This window comes from Scophthalmus maximus, chromosome 13 (genome assembly GCF_022379125.1).
Source record: "Scophthalmus maximus strain ysfricsl-2021 chromosome 13, ASM2237912v1, whole genome shotgun sequence".
Lineage (NCBI taxonomy): Eukaryota > Metazoa > Chordata > Actinopteri > Pleuronectiformes > Scophthalmidae > Scophthalmus > Scophthalmus maximus.
Window position 1 is genome coordinate 18,361,905 of NC_061527.1, and position 17,058 is coordinate 18,378,962.

The window sequence follows — 17,058 nt, forward strand, 5'->3', positions numbered from 1 at the left end:
CGTTTCTTCCACAGCAGAAGATCTGGATCTGAGTCCGACACCCTGACTCTCCTACGTGCTGAGAGCAGTTGAGCTCTGTCTCGCATCCAAAACACAGTTTTGTGCCACAAACCCATCTGGTCTCATTTTATACTGTTAATAATGGAGTGACAGTGCGGACATTTCCCCACTATCATAATGGATTGCGTTCACCCAGCGTCGTTTAAAGTGTTCCAAGAACTGCATACCTGAGAGACGCTGGCTTTTGGGTTAGAGTTTCAAAGCGCTGAGCTGTGACATGTAGGTGCTCTTGCATCCGCACATGTGTGCACAGTCAGTGCATGATGAAGGTGTGAGTAGCAGAGTGAAGTGAATGATTGTGGTGCCAAAAGTTGACCTCATGTGGCTTTTCATGCCCTTCTCGTAGAAGGTATTTGAAGTTTGACGCAGTCCCTCAGATCTCACATGTGGCTTGTATTTGCAGTGAAATACCTCCCAGCTCTATTGGCTGCTTTGAAATGGATGTAAACACGAACCTCTTTGCCATTTCACTCCGGCCACTTGGCCGTCTTTAACATTTCACTGCTTTACAGGAGCATAGGAGGCTATTCAAGTGTCTTGGGAGTGCAGTTATGGGCGCCTGCTTATCTCGTCACGGTCTGTGTGCAAAAGGGGGTGAAAGACAAAGGAATACAGAGAGATTTCACAATACTACCAAATTTGTTGACATTGCCCAATTAAGTGAAATGCTAACTTTGAGCAAGGCCAAAAACTATGAGGGGCCGTATAGGCCAAAACTCAAACTCACCTCGCATACACAGTATTGAAAATGTTTGGCCTCACACACATACTACTGAAATACTCTCACATTCCCTACTGAACACCTCACACACTTACAAGTGAAAATTAAGCATCACACACTGACAACTGGAAACCTCTCATTCTTATTGTTAGGGACCTCTCATATAATATACTGAACCCCTCACACACACGACTGAAAACAGTACCTCTAACACACACTACTGAAAACGGTACCTCTCACACACACCACTGAGAACGGTACCTCGCACACACACACCACTGAGAACGTTACCTCTCACACGCACCACTGAGAACGGTACCTCTCACACAAACCACTGAGAACGTTACCTCTCACACACACTACTGAAAACGGTACCTCTCACACACACCACTGAGAACGGTACCTCGCACACACACACCACTGAGAACGTTACCTCTCACACGCACCACTGAGAACGGTACCTCTCACACGCACCACTGAGAACGGTACATCTCACACAAACCACTGAAAACAGTACCTCACACACAAACCACTGAGAACGGTACCTCTCACACACACCACTGAGAATGTTACCTCTCACACGCACCACTGAGAACGGTACCTCTCACACAAACCACTGAGAACGGTACCTCTCACACACACCACTGAGAACGTTACCTCTCACACGCACCACTGAGAACGGTACATCTCACACAAACCACTGAAAACAGTACCTCACACACAAACCACTGAGAACGGTACCTCTCACACAAACCACTGAGAACGGTACCTCTCACACACACCACTGAGAACGTTACCTCTCACACGCACCACTGAGAACGGTACCTCTCACACAAACCACTGAGAACGGTACCTCTCACACACACCACTGAGAACGTTACCTCTCACACGCACTACTGAGAACGGTACCTCGCACACACAGTATTGAAAACTATACCTCTCACACACACCACTGAGAACGGTACCTCGCACACACACTACTGAGAACGGTACCTTACACACGTACTACTGAGAATGGTACCTCTCACACGTACTACTGAGAATGGTACCTCTCACACGTACTACTGAAAACGGTACCTCGTACACACACACTACTGAGAGTAGCTTACCTTACACACCTTTTTGATGGAAGTACACTGACCTTTGGCAGCAGGAAGTTCATCTGCCTCCCATCGAAACCAGGAAGTAAGGATCTAAAACAAGTGCTCACTATCTGACAGTTCATGACCTCAAAAAAGATGCTTTTTCAAACTCTTCTTCTACTTTTTCAAATTCAGAATTTAGTATTTATTGTAAAGTGCAATGAGGAAGACATTGAGAACCTTTTGAGAAGAACTCTACACTGTATTGACTGTATTAGAAGAGAAAGAGTGGGAGATGATTTTGAACAGGGGAGACTTTATCGTGAGCTTGATCATCACACAAGGACATTTTCAGAACTTCTCATGGAATCCCGGACTGGTAATGACCCAACCCAAGGACAATATTTAGTTATGATGGAGACATTATATGGATATTTGCACACCATTCTGACAGAATATGAGGCAACTCAGAGATACAGTGTTACTGCTAACAGTCGAATGATGCCACCTACTATTGTGACTAACTTGCCTGGCCGTCCATGTTATAGCATTACAAATGAGCAAATTTCACACTGCTTATCAATGGGAATGAACTGGAGAACGATTGCAAATTGCTTTGGGATCAGCCGCCGCACCCTGTACAGACACAGACAACACCTTGGAATCCAGAGTTTACAGTACAATGGTTTGACAAATCAAGAGTTGAACCAAATAGTGACTGAGGTACTTCAAAGGACACCGAATGCTGGAGAGGCCTATATAACCGGAAGTCTCAGATCAAGGGGATTAAGGATCCAAAGGTGGCGTATAAGACAGAGTCTACACGAGGTTGACCCTGTAGGGAGGTCCATTCGTAGGAGGCATGCTATCCGCAGACGCATTTATGATGTACAGACTTCTAATGAGTTGTGGTAAGAACATTAAAACTTAATTTGGTTAATTATAAAATGTTTAAATATGATTTATGTTGTGTCTTTTCTACTTCAATTACTTTATACTTCATGAGAAGTTATTTTTTGAGTATTTCACTCAATAATATAAGATTAACCCTTGTAGGGTTAATTACACATTCACAGAAGTCTCATTCTGATTTTCTAGAAGTCAACTTGGTTCTTTGGTTTTAGAATCCTAGTAAACGTCCTACAATTATACTAATTAATTTCTTTTTATCCTATTTTACAGGCATTTCGACAGCAACCACAAGTTGGTTCGATGGAGAATAGTTTTCCATGGCTGTGTAGATGGATTTAGTCGTTCTATCATTTATCTTACCTGTCTGGATAACAACAGAGCATCAAGTGTGTTGTCATTGTTTGTGAGTGGAGTAGGTAATTTTGGATTACCATCTAGAGTAAGATGTGATCATGGTATGGAGAACATAATGGTTGCTCGTTTCATGCTTGAAAGAAGGGGACTTAATAGACAAAGCGTAGTTGCAGGATCCTCTGTTCACAACCAACGCATTGAAAGGCTATGGGCTGAACTTAATAGAGTAGTAAGTAGACATTTTATCAGTCTTTTCAATTATATGGAGTCTGTCCGTATACTAGATTCTCTAGATGAGTATCATTTGTTTTGTCTACATTATGTTTTTATGCCTAGAATTAGAACAGCAACAACAGAGTTCATCAATCAGTGGAACCACCATGGACTCTCCACACGGGGAGGTCGGACTCCACTACAGCTCTGGCATGCAGGTGTAATTAATTATATGGGACAAGGAAATACAGCTGTGGATCCCATTTTTTATACCAATGACTATTATGGGATAGATGAAGAAGGACCTCTACCCGAAGTCCAAACTAATAATAATGTCATAATACCTGCTATTAACACTGTTAATGAAACGATGGCTCAAGCAATACAGCAACAGTTTGATCCACTACATAATGATGGAAACTTTGGGATCAATATTTTTTTATCTCTCTTGCATTTTGTCCAGCAACACCATACATGACTGCAATTTTACAAAGGTTATAATATAGTGTAACAGAATACACATTAAGCAGGAACACCAGAGACCTATGCAACTGCACACAAACACTGAAAAGTGCTTCTTTTTTTTAAAGTAAGGCTACTTACCCTAAAATGTATCTGGTCTCAATGCCTTGAACAATTCAGACAGAACATGTGGGATGTGTTCAATTTCAAATGAAATGTCATAAAAAGTTTGTTCTCTGCTCCCATCTTTGAAATAAATAAAAAAAAAGTAAAAATAAAATGTTGGTTGTTTTCCATAAAATATTCTCACATTACAAGAACTTAACAGTGATCCCACTGCTTCCTTTGCTACTAAAGAAGTCATCAAACGAACAGTTTTTACCGTATAACAACATTATTCTGTCTACAACAATTTAAGCTCTGCCGAACCCGTGTGTATTGGCAAAGGCAAAGTCCATTTTGTCCTTGAACACAGAGTAGGAGCTGTGCAAAGGCAGCTTGAGACAGTTAATACATGTATTTGCGATAGGAAGGTTTGACACAGCAGAGTCTCCATACTCCTCTTCATGTAGGAAACCAATAGATGGTGTAGGGATGAAGCCAATTGGTGGAATCACTGTTGCTCCTGTGGCGAAGGCAAGGATTATCTCAAGTTTGGAAGGACCCTCTTCATCTTTGGAAAAAAGGAAAATATCAATTTTTCTGGCTCCATTGACTGTATCCAAAAGTACATGTACTAGCAGAAATGGATCTATGTCAATAATAAGGTACATGTCAGTGATTGTTAATGTACACTGCAACTTGTGATGTACTTTTTTACAAACCAGAGCTCTTACCTTCCACATCAATAAGGTAGTCTCTCCAGAAAGGAACCACTACCTCCTCTGCTCTCCTCTTGTTGCTGCCTGGTGAAGATAGATGGATGGTGAACAAATCATCCATTATCTCAGCAGTCAGTCCTGATTGCTGGTGGCAGAATAGAGGGCGGAAGCTGTCTGGGTTCTTCTGGAGCTTCTCCAAAACCCCAAGGGTTTTAAGCCCCTCTTGGAACCTTTTTCATTGAAGAGAGAAATTTGTAATTCAGTGATGAGCACTCTCACTTCATACGATTAAGACTGAAAATAAGCTAAACATCATGCATATGGGTCCTCAGACAGTCATTTAAGAAGATTCTGCACATCTTAAAAGTATAACAGAGTGTTGCATGCTTCACTTTAGGCCAGACAAACATGACAGATGATAAGTAGTTCTAGAAACTATCTCAACTGACTGACCTTCATGTTGTAGCTAGACAGTCGTTTGTCTTTGCTGAAAGAGAGAGAAAGAGAAAGAAAAACAGGAAATACCTTTGGAATGGGGCTTCAACCCGGTGCACAACTTGAAACATGATGATATCACGAACAAGCTGTTCCTTGTCCTCAATCTTTCTCAGTGGACGAAGACACCCTGCGTTAGCCAAATAATCCTGCATCGGTTGAGTTGCAGCAATGAGGTCCTCAAATGTAGAACATTGGGACACCTGAAATGAAAATTTTGTATGGAAAAGCTATTGAAAACAGATTAAACTTCCTTGATAATCCATGGTTAGCATGACACGTGTTTACTATGCTTTAGTTCAGCACACAGGAGCATTCCCCCCCCCCCCCCCCCCCCCCCCAAAAACTGAATTTGTTAATATGTAGTTTTGAAAAGCTGTGTTATGATAAAGCTGACCCTTTTCACTTGATTGTAGATGTCTGTGTCTGCAATGTCCTCCATCACTGGCTTGGTTGTATGGCTGCCTGCAGCCAAGCAGTCAAATAGTGTTGTGGAGAGGAAAGTAGGTGGAGGCCCTCCATGAACAAGACTGACAGCGACAGCTCTTCCAGCAAGGAAATAGCGGTCCTCTCTGTGGGCTGTAAAGTCAGTTTGTGGTTGGAAAGATCTCTATAGTTTAAACGGCAACGGTGACTTTTGTAATTGACCATAGTTAGTAGTTTGTAATTTGATTTGAATTTACGGAACACAGTGCTCAACAATTACCTGCAATATCAAGTGCCAGATTCTGACTATAAGCGGATCCCTCAAACATGGAGCTCATTATCAACGCTTCCATTAGAAGGCGTAGGAACTCCCTCCTTGGTCCTCCCAAATCCACTGCCTCTTCATTCCTCCCTAGATCATCCGAAAATTTGATGTTCATTGTGGCATTGGGGTTGTACGTGGCCCGATTGAAACCCCGGAAGGCACCATCCAAGACTGCAGAGCGGTTTATATTAAATTTACAGCGGATATTTGTTGAGATTTTCTCAGCCAACTCTGAGAGGATCTCCTTAGCAGAGGCATTGTGCATCTGGGTGGCCTGGGCTCTGAAAAAACAGAAACATAACCAGGAATAGCACTTAAATATCTATTGTTTTACCTGAAGGGACAGGCCATGTGTAAGGGACATGTATTGCATTACAATAAAAATTGTAATGAAAATTCACTATATAATGTATTTAGATGAACATGGAATAAACTTGGATGCATTTTAGATTAGTAGGTTTAACAGTCTGGTTAGGTTTATAACTATATCAAATGATAACTTACTGTTCAGTTTCAAGGCTAGCTACTATTGCACGGTTTAAGTCCTCATCATCTGACGATAAATCTGAGAAATCTCTCATTAAGGTAACATATGACGAATAGTCAGATGTGGGGACACTGGTCGAGCTGGAGACTGTGACAGATGAAGTCATCATAGTGACACTTGTCACTGGATCAACGCTGGCATTTTGATTGGGTAGGAGAGAGCTGGAGCTGGAGTTGTTGGTATGAGGCGGAGAGATTGTGGTCTGAAGATCACAGTTGAGTGGCAGGCTGGGGGTGGCTGTGTCATCCAGCATAACGGCACCACCCTCTTCTATGAGCTGATTGGCCCTTGACTTGGATCTAGTGCTGGGACCCTCCTGCACAGCACTGGACTGATCATCAGTATCGCTGTTGTAACGCTTATCGAGAGAGAAAAATAGGCTTTTGCTTACAATGATATTAGTTGTATTCAAAAATTTCAAACAAAGTTGTATTACAAAAACTTGTAAACTTACAAGAATAGCAACTGATGGTTTGACATACAAGGCTTTTGACCTGAAGACCTTATGGAGCATGTGACCATCCAACTCTTGACCTTCTTTTAGTTTAGGTTTCACAAGTTTATTACCACAGGCCATTAGAAACTGCAGGCTGAAGAGATGACAGATAATAAGCACATAATTAATAAAACATTAACTGACACATCTTATATGCCAGTTACATATAATGTAATTATACTATAATTTACCAGGTATATAAAGCTTTTTAATATAGCATGAATTAAAAGAACAACGTCTTTACCAGAGACTCCTCTACACATCATCATTGTGCAGAATCAAGCCTACCTCACATCATCAGGAATTCTGGGTTTAAACTCATCCCGAATCTGTTGGAATACAGTCGACTGGTTCCAGGATTTATGAAACTCAAATGCACTGAGGATGTGACCATTTTCATGCAAGAAGTGCTTGGACCTTTGCTTGCATACAAACTCCCATGTGGGGTCAGGGAGTAGAATGACATCCTTGTTAAAAGAGTCATGGTACTCTACAGAAGTGGGTCTAAAAAAGGAAGCAAGAAGAGTAAAACCTTGTTGTCATTATACAATGCAATTATGACAATGTAATTGCACTATCAATGGAAACAATGCTCGTTGCCACAAAGGTAAAAAAAAAAAAAAAAGGCCACTAAAGGCAGTGAAAGTAAACTACTTTTGCTGGTCAGAGACAACAGCTGCAGCTAGTGGGAGGATGACTGAGGAGAGAATGAATGGGTGACACCTCACCTGGCTCTTCCAAGAGCTGCGTTAATGTTGAATAAAAGAGGTAGGTAAACATATTATTAATAAACAAGTTAACATTTAACTGAAATAATCTTACCTCCTCCTCCTGCTTCCAGCGGCCCATGAGCTAAAGTTTTGCCGAACTCTATGACGATTTGATGACGGCTGTGGCCTTGAGCCGTTATCGGTGGAGTTGGCCTGGCGGAAAAGAGTGGCTATCTCTCCATCTACCGAGTGGAAGTTACTCCTCCCGGCGGGTGAGGGAGCCTGCTGCGCATTTGTTAATATGCTACTTATTAACGCTGCTGCCTGATTCAGATGATCGGTGTGACTTGCCATGTTGCCATTAACTTTTTCTGAGAGTTGGCGCTTCTTCTTCTTCTTCTTTCAATGGCGACTTGCAAACAGTCAGAGTATTAGCGCCACCTACTGTATTAATTTTTATATTTCCTTACATTCTTTTTATTAGTCCAGTTTGTTGTAGATATGTGAATATGAGTTTTAACACCATCTTTCAGAAATATACAGTATACACAGATAAAGGATGAGTTCATCTTTTAGACACCTTAACTTTTAATCATGGAATATAAAGCACAACTTGTTATTCTATTCTCTGGCGTCTTAGAACAATCAGTAAATAAATGTACACAATACCCACAACTGTCATGAAGCAGGGTTTACATTAGCTTGCATATTAATTACATTTTTGCTTGGATGTACTTGTTTCGATATGGAAAAATCAACTGGCTGAGGCAGTAACCATGGTGGTACAGCTGGCATTAAAACGGTTGGACTTGTAACCCACTCATTGAATCCTAATTCCTTTGTTAAGTCTGAGATTATATTGCAAGTCTTGGCTTTACCAACATAGTTGGCGCTTTTTAGGTTTTTTTCATTATAATGACTTCCATTTCATTCTTCTTTTTAATGGCGACTTGCAACCAGAGGAAGCATTATCGCAACCTACTGTATCACAAAACCATGTTACTCAATGTGTAGGAAAATTGTGTATGAATTCATAAAAATATACACAAATATACACTATAGCGACATCTGGAGTAGTTTTTCCCCGATATTTTACTCTCGCATCAAAAACCGACTAAACGGACGTAACGTAGGCTCGGGTTAAACAGTCAGTTTAATATGATTTATATGGATCACAATGCTTATTTTGACACTAAGAGGTTGAAAATGTATATTCATATGCATATAACGGACCACAGCCTCAAAAGTATGAGCCTGAGAAGTGCCCAAAAAACAGGAACAGTAGAAATAACTGATATCAGCCAGAAATTGAGTTGTGACAAGTGAACGACTAGGCAGCTCTCTACATCATTGCTATATCAACTTTTTGATGTTAATATCATTATTAACTGTAGATATTGTGTCCAAATCGCCAGGCACTATCATTAAACAGCTGTCATGCAGGTCATCTGTTGGATTAGAAAAATCCCTTACCCTCACGTGTCCGTCATCAGTAGACAGTTTCCAAAAGGAGGAATTTACAATGTTTATGAATGGTCTCGTTTGGGTGACAAACTACTAAATAATCACAAAGTGTCTTACTGTATGAAAACACTTACAACAGCAGTAAAGTTCAGATACTGCTTTAACTGTTAGGCCTGCATACAGAAGTTGCAAGACTATTAACCAACATTCCTAAATATACAAACTATTAATGTATTCTTATATTCAGGAACTGCAGTTAAGACGATAAGAAACATATTGCAATAAAAATGTAAACTAAGAGTTAACTGCACCACCAAAACTCAAAGCACAAGAATTGAACTTTTTAGAATAAGTATGTGAATGTACCAAATGGTCAAAAGGAAAAAAATGATTATCCATTTAAAACTAAAAGGCACCCAGAGAGCCTACTTCCAACAAAAACTATGCAATCTTAAATTAGCTATTTTATTATTAGAAAAATGTTTTAATTTGCTTCAGGCTTTAGATCAAAATGCACACGTAGACAATCATGAGAAAATAAACACGTTTTTTCTCAACTGACTACAATATGCAAAAGTAATTAGTGAAAAAGGTAAGAACAAACATCATGCAATGTTTACAAAACCTTTAAAAGGCTAAATTACTAAATATTAGTCAATTGATCTTTGGCTCATAGCCTGATTGTTCACCAGATTTCATCAAACTATATCTCACAATAAATAAATGGGACTCGGTATGTAACCTCTTTGGTTCATATGAATATGAAATGGAGAGTTTAATCTGACTTTGTCTTGACTAATAATAATCTGAACCTGTAAACTATTACAGTTTAGTCCTGTGTTAAACTGTGAATGTTGTGTGAGAGACAGGCACGGTCCCTGGTGATCCGTGGCAGGATGTGGAAAGGAAGGCAGGTGTAGTGGAGGACGACGCAGCTCGGCTCTCGTTGTCTTTGATGATGTGATGTAGTCCTCTCTCAGTGACTCCATGAGGGCTGATGCCTTTTGCTAAAGAAGGAAACACGTTTAGATCACATTCAGTGATTCAGCTTCTCCTTGATACCAGAACAGACCTCACCATCAATGGTCCGGCAACCAACTTCAAATGCAAGACTGCCCAGAGAAGCCTGTTGAAAAAGCAGATTATGTAGTTCACAATTTGTACATTTGTGAAGAAACCCAAAAGTAAAGACAATATAGTATAAAATCATAATCTAGTACATAGAAAACCTGTGAAAAACAAACAATTTTTTCTTGTATTGTGTAGAGCAGGGGTCTCCAACCTTTCTTCATCCGAGAGCTACTTGCAAGAAAATTGTGTGCATTTCATAGTTAAATCGATCAATCTGGTGAACTTTGACAGCAATTTAAGAGGCTTTATGCTCTTTTAAATAATTGTGTGGCACTGTATATATTCCTCATATTTTTTAAGACCGCATTTCTCTCTGTATTTTGATTTTCATTTAATTTCCACCATAATTTTTTGTATTCCTCAAAGAAATCAGACATATATATATATATATATATTTTTAAGGGCAGCAGAGAGGCTGCTCTCCTCTGCTGGAGACATCGCTTTACTAATCTTACAAATAATTCAAGAAATCTGTCTGTCAGTCACATCTTGAGAACCATTCATCTTATCAGTCTCACACTTGGCGTGTGTGCTGTTTAGGGTCCAAGAAAGCTCAGTGCTGAATTTGAACATGCGTTAAGATACATTTGGAATAAACAGCTCAGCGCTCTGGCAGCTGGGACTCATCAACGAGAGACGTTGTCAATCACGACCATCACGACAAAGGCGTGTTGTTCTCCGGTTCACGGTTCTGTCTGAGTCGAGCTTCACCGAACTCTGATGAATCAGGTGAACAGCTGTTTGTGGCGCAGCAGAGCTTCAGAACTCTGGGCGCTGAGTCCTGCACAGGGCGCTTCAACCCCCGCGGATCAGACAACGTCTCTTCTCTCACTTGGGTCTGTCTCTCAGCCCGGTCGTGCGTGTTCTCGTGCCGCTGGCGGGGGCTCACACTGGTCTCGCTCACTGCTGCGCATGAACATTTGAATTCTCTGATTTCAGCTTCTTAAATGTAAAAAATTTCTGGTTTATTTCCTTGTATATGACAGTAAATCGAATATATTAGAGTTGTGGACCAAACAAGACATTTTAAGACATCATCTTGGGCTTTGGGAAAAGCTGATTGACATTTTTACCATATCAGACACTAAAAATGTCCAAAAAACGAATAAAAATGATCGTCTGATTAATCAACAATGAAAATAATCGTTAGCTGCAGCACTAATGTACACCAAGTTAAATTAATGCATCTGATATAAGAGCCCTGCAATGAATTCTGTATTCATGAAGTTTATAATGTTTTTTGTTCAAAATGTTTTTGAGGAGATATTCTAACTTCATGGTTATTTATGAGTTTGCAGTTGAATTAAAATGTGTACTACTGAGAGGTCGTTCTTATGTTTTGTCCACTTAATTTTTATCAGTGAGGTTTGCAGCTGCTGTGTTAGGCTGCATTAGTTTAAGCTGTACTCATTCTTTCACCTTCACATAATATTTACCTGCTGTAAATCCAAAGGAAGGAGAACCCAGTGTGTTGGTGCAAAGTGGAGGATGAGGGAGTGAGAAGGTCTGATGGTGTGAAGACGACTGCCGAACATCTTCTCCAGTGCTGTTGTAGTAGCTTCCCCCTCCAGACTCATTGCTGCAGTTGATCCTGCATAAACATATTTTATTCTAATGTTACTTAACATGTCCACATATTAATTTATTAAGTACATATAATTACTATCAGGTGTGATCTGTTCAGCTGCAGAATTTAACACATCTTTTCATTTTCCCTGTAGACTTACCTATGATTTTGTCAGTACGAATGTGTCCCCTTAATAAAATAACAGACAGATGAGGACCTGTCTTACAGCAGATTCCAACATTTCCCTCGACCTGTTTCAGAACAGAAGCAAAATGTTACAAAAGAAAATGTAACCATAACAGCCAACCTAAACAGAAGGTTTAAGTCCTGCCTTTATCTACCTTTACAGAGCTTACAATGTGCAGAAGGAACAGACGGAAGATGAGTATCATATGTCATAAGGCGACTTTGAACTCCCAACATTCGGATATATGACATTCGCGTTAGCGATGACGCTAAACGCCAGAGCTCGTAGTTTGGTACCGCGAGCACGCCTGCTAATATGTCGGCGTGTGCGCAGCAAAACACTCGACTGACAGAGCACGTTACACGCGCACAACAAAACAAGCATGCAATAACTAAACATCGTATCCAAATACCAGCTGGGCCGTCGGTCGTTCTGTCCAGATGTCCAGTCCGCCCCTGTACAACACTGAAGCTCTGTTACGTTAGGAGCATCTGTCCCTACATTAACGTTACCAGCCGTCTCTACCAGTTAACACACCCTCATTACCGTTAACGTAACTTACCTGATATCTCCATTTCAATCACTCAACTCTGTGGAGTGGGCTCTGCACCCAGGCGACAACGGCCCCGTTAAATCCATAAAGTTCAAATGTATTAACTGTGCAAATATAGTCACAAGCTATCATTATTTAACTACACTTCTGGGTTCTAACATTAAGTTTGACAAAATACGATGCTAATGCTAGCTAGCGATAATATTAGCTTATCAGCTGGTGCGTTTCACGGCTGCTTTGCAGCAATACACGTTGGTTCTTATTACTGAAGTCATTACACTGGTTAATTTGGAGGTCAGCAAACGTTGGGAAATTAAACTTACGGTGCACAGTTCATGTTTTCGTCGAGATGAATCTCCGTGTCTCTTCCACCGGTGGTTGCAGCAGCACCGGAGGCTGTCGAGGCTGCGTGTCCTAGAAGTGCAAAGTAAATAGCACTCCAGACTGAGACAATGATAGCAAAGATCCACCGACGGAAAATCTGAAAATAGAATAATGATCGTTGCTAAGCCACCAAGATCAACTGCTGGAAAAATTAATAGCGACATTCCGTGCGGTCAATATGATAATGTACTACCGAAATAGTTCAAAAAATATATATATATATTTTCATTGTCGTTTGTGTAATATATATAGCAAAATAATTTTAAATGAAAATAAAGACACTTTCAATAAATGTTAGGTATCAGCACCATTAAATTTTTGCCGGCATTGCCATTCTAGTGTTCCGTTTCATCACAATGACTTCCGTTTCATCACAATGACTTCCGTTTCATCACAATGACTTCCGTTTCATCACAATGACTTCCGTATCAGCAAGAATCCTTACGCACACACATGGGTGAAATACAGTGCCCATAGATGTAAGCATGAAATGATTTTGATATTATAGTGAAATATGTGATACAGCAGAGTTAGGACAGTAGGACATGCAGGTTTGACTCTGAGTTGAGGGTGAATGATGATAATGATATGATACAGTGATGAAGGTGCAGTGTAAATACTAAGTAAAAACATGCTGTATATAACTAGGATCCAAATAAACCATAATATAGCAAATGAAATAATCATAATTCAATACATCTATATCAAGACCTGGATAATTGTTGGCATATGAACTAGAGTAACAGTTATAGACATACAAACCAGGCACACATGTAAATACACTCATACTGCCATCTACTCAGTGTCGTGTACTTTCAAATGCTGCCATTAGTAATGCCTATAACTTTTATTTTAACCCTGTTGTTATTATCTCGGCCGGAATCATGCGATTACTTTCTGAAAGAATAAATTAAGAACAGGATAATAGCCCAATTCATTTTAGCCTAAATATAACTAAATGTTGCGGCAACAATAACATTTAAAACAGCAAAGTCATTTTATAAACTCTGGACATTGGAAACTATGGAAACTAATCTAAAATGCAATAAAATAAATTATATTCCTGACATCAACGTACAGACTCTGTCTTCTGCTGATGTTATGTATCAAGTCAATCCACGTCACAGTCCAATGACATCATCGATGTGCTTATTAATTATATGGAAGACGGTGAAAGAGCTGTTTGTTTGTTTGTTTGTTTGTTTACAAGAATTTGCCACATTTTAAGATATATAGGCCAACCTAAGACAAACTAAGCTAAACCATTAAACTGTCAGATCGTTTCCAACAATTCGTTAATGGCAGGGTTGCGGTGTGTTTCTGTAAAACATTTATGGCAGTGAATGAGAGACTGCAGACAGAGAAGATAAAAATATTGTTTTCTGCATGTGCTTATTGAACAGGTTTATATATATATATATATATATATATATATATATATATATATATATAGCCTTTTTACATTTCTTTTTATATTGTACTGACAGTAACAAACGTGATGGATGAGCTCAGTCCAGACAAGGGAGCTGTGGACACTAGCAGGTAGGCCATGACCAAACGCATAATCCCCTCTTTTACGCCTGATGGATGGCGAAGATAATAATGAAGTAACAAGCTATTCAGTAAAGATAATTTAGTAAAATAATTTTAAAAAGAATGTTACAGTAGCTACTAGTTAGCCTACTGACAAAAGTAACAGAGTTACTATCCCAACACTGCATCTCCTGGTAGAGAGGGTAAACATGAGCTTGGCTTTATGTTGAAAATGAAATAAAATATCAGTGCTAATAATAGGCTAACAACTCTGCACACACAATATTTACTTAGTTTGCAGTTCGATCTATCTATCTATCTATCTATCTATCTATCTATCTATCTATCTATTTTCTGGGCTTTTATTTTGAAATATTTGCTCTTACTTTATGGTCACCTGACTTCCTTTCCTTCCTTTCAGTAGTGTGTGTGTGCGAGGAAGCAGTTTCAATACTGTGTGTGTGACGGACCGTTTTCAGTAGTGCGTGTGTAAGGTACCGTTCTCAGTAGTGTGTGTGCGAGGTACCGTTCTCAGTAGTGTGTGTGCGAGGTACCGTTCTCAGTGGTGTGTGTGAGAGGTAACGTTCTCAGTGGTGTGTGTGAGAGGTAACGTTCTCAGTGGTGCGTGTGAGAGGTACCTTTTTCAGTGGTTTGTGTGTGAGGTACCGTTTTCAGTGTTGTGTGTGAGGGACCGTTTTCAGTGGTGTGTGTGCGAGAGGTACCGTTTTCAGTAGTGTGTGTACGAGAGGTACCGTTTTCAGTAGTGTGTGTGAGAGGTAACGTTCTCAGTGGTTTGTGTGAGAGGTACCGTTCTCAGTAGTGCGTGTGAGAGGTAACGTTCTCAGTGGTGTGTGTGTGCGAGGTACCGTTCTCAGTGGTGTGTGTGAGAGGTACCGTTTTCAGTAGTGTGTGTGAGAGGTAACGTTCTCAGTGGTTTGTGTGAGAGGTACCGTTCTCAGTGGTGTGTGTGAGAGGTAACGTTCTCAGTGGTTTGTGTGAGAGGTACCGTTCTCAGTGGTGTGTGTGAGAGGTAACGTTCTCAGTGGTGTGTGTGTGCGAGGTACCGTTCTCAGTGGTGTGTGTGAGAGGTACCGTTCTCAGTAGTGTGTGTGAGAGGTAACGTTCTCAGTGGTTTGTGTGAGAGGTACCGTTCTCAGTGGTGTGTGTGAGAGGTAACGTTCTCAGTGGTTTGTGTGAGAGGTACCGTTCTCAGTGGTGTGTGTGAGAGGTAACGTTCTCAGTGGTGTGTGTGTGCGAGGTACCGTTCTCAGTGGTGTGTGTGAGAGGTACCGTTCTCAGTAGTGTGTGTGAGAGGTAACGTTCTCAGTGGTTTGTGTGAGAGGTACCGTTTTCAGTAGTGTGTGTTAGAGGTACTGTTTTCAGTCGTGTGTGTGAGGGGTTCAGTATATTATATGAGAGGTCCCTAACAATAAGAATGAGAGGTTTCCAGTTGTCAGTGTGTGATGCTTAATTTTCACTTGTAAGTGTGTGAGGTGTTCAGTAGGGAATGTGAGAGTATTTCAGTAGTATGTGTGTGAGGCCAAACATTTTCAATACTGTGTATGCGAGGTGAGTTTGAGTTTTGGCCTATACGGCCCCTCATACTCCTATGTAGCAGCTGATGAGGGACATTTTTTTCATCGTTGCTCAGTCACAATTGTGGGAATGTCCTTAGGTCTGTCAGAGCAAATCAAAAGGGGGCTGTATCATTTCAAAAGATCTGCACTGGTATAATTCCTCAGTTGCGTTAGGCCTTTTTGGTTCATTTTGCGTCATCGTAAATTAACTTGATTATACCTATAAGTTGTAGCCACAATGTATGTAATTCAATCAGAATCATCCCCGTGTAAGAGATACATAACCTGGCATTGTATGTGACATGTGTTAAGACATCCCTAGTGCATTGTCCCAGTCTTTGCGTGTGTGTGTGCGTGTGTGTGTGTACAGTAGTGCATGCTGGAAAGGGGTTGTGGTTTTTGTAAGATCATTTTATTGTTGCGGAGGACTCATTGTCTGCACCAAGTCCCCTGCTGTTTGTGGTGTATTTCAGCCCTGGGAAGCAGCATGTAAATTGGGGATAGGAATCAGAAAAGAGAAAAAGAGCTAAAATTGGGTTGTTGATCACCCAGTACAGCTGAGACATCCTTATTCAGAACGTAAATAGGGTCAAACATGACCATGTTACATAACTGAGGGTGAAAAAAAAAAGTATTTTAAATTATTCACCCTGAGGTACAAAACACTGGAATACTCTACTGTCCCTTCCTAACTATCACATAAACAATGACAAGAATCCAGTTGGGAGAGTTACATTTTCCATCGCTTGAAGAGGTTCGTTCCTTCATATATGACAGTGCAAAGGGAAACACATGGCACAGATACAATATAAATACACAGGCAAACAAAACTAATCAGTGAAAGACATTTTCAGTTATCAAAACCATGAAATCTTCCCACGCGATGCGTCAGAGTCAAGTCTCCACATGGATACGCAGTGGCACATGGGAACACTTAAGGTTTTCACTGGAAATACATGGAAAAATGCTGTTGCAATCGTTCTTACTTGGGATATTATCTAAACATGGCTGCGTAATTTTTGACGTATATTTCTTTTG

General features: G+C 40.4%; 3 protein-coding genes across 8 annotated transcripts; 1 reads left to right on the forward strand and 2 right to left on the reverse strand.

Annotated features, from left to right (window-relative positions):
* Positions 1–2,004: 2,004 nt before the first annotated feature.
* LOC124850944 lies at positions 2,005–3,820 on the forward strand. Its single transcript, XM_047336977.1, has 2 exons — positions 2,005–2,774; positions 3,046–3,820. Exons 1-2 carry the CDS (start codon positions 2,005–2,007, stop codon positions 3,818–3,820), a joined length of 1,545 nt encoding a protein of 514 aa, XP_047192933.1.
* Positions 3,821–4,109: 289 nt separating this feature from the next.
* On the reverse strand, positions 4,110–8,076 carry LOC124850943 (G2/M phase-specific E3 ubiquitin-protein ligase-like). Of its 2 annotated transcripts, XM_047336975.1 has the most exons (9): positions 7,737–8,076; positions 7,203–7,418; positions 6,873–7,008; positions 6,376–6,776; positions 5,827–6,152; positions 5,518–5,699; positions 5,151–5,323; positions 4,641–4,855; positions 4,110–4,477 (listed from the first exon to the last, which is right to left on the reverse strand). In XM_047336975.1, the coding sequence occupies exons 1-9, from the start codon at positions 7,976–7,978 to the stop codon at positions 4,218–4,220; spliced, it is 2,151 nt and encodes a 716-aa protein (XP_047192931.1). In that variant the 5' UTR covers positions 7,979–8,076; the 3' UTR covers positions 4,110–4,217. The 2 variants fall into 2 exon arrangements, with proteins under 2 accessions (XP_047192931.1, XP_047192932.1); XM_047336976.1 differs by lacking the exon at positions 7,203–7,418.
* Positions 8,077–8,194: 118 nt separating this feature from the next.
* Positions 8,195–13,332, reverse strand: LOC124850945. Of its 5 annotated transcripts, XR_007032053.1 has the most exons (7): positions 13,219–13,332; positions 12,850–13,007; positions 11,947–12,037; positions 11,656–11,810; positions 10,931–11,125; positions 10,166–10,214; positions 8,195–10,095 (listed from the first exon to the last, which is right to left on the reverse strand). XR_007032053.1 is itself a non-coding variant. In XM_047336978.1 (5 exons), the coding sequence occupies exons 1-5, from the start codon at positions 13,072–13,074 to the stop codon at positions 9,929–9,931; spliced, it is 687 nt and encodes a 228-aa protein (XP_047192934.1). In that variant the 5' UTR covers positions 13,075–13,193; the 3' UTR covers positions 8,195–9,928. The 5 variants fall into 5 exon arrangements, 2 of the variants coding, with proteins under 2 accessions (XP_047192934.1, XP_047192935.1); XR_007032051.1 differs by lacking the exon at positions 10,931–11,125 and having other exon boundaries at positions 13,219–13,330; XR_007032052.1 differs by lacking the exon at positions 10,931–11,125 and having other exon boundaries at positions 12,850–12,940; positions 13,219–13,271.
* Between the last annotated feature and the right edge of the window lie 3,726 nt (positions 13,333–17,058).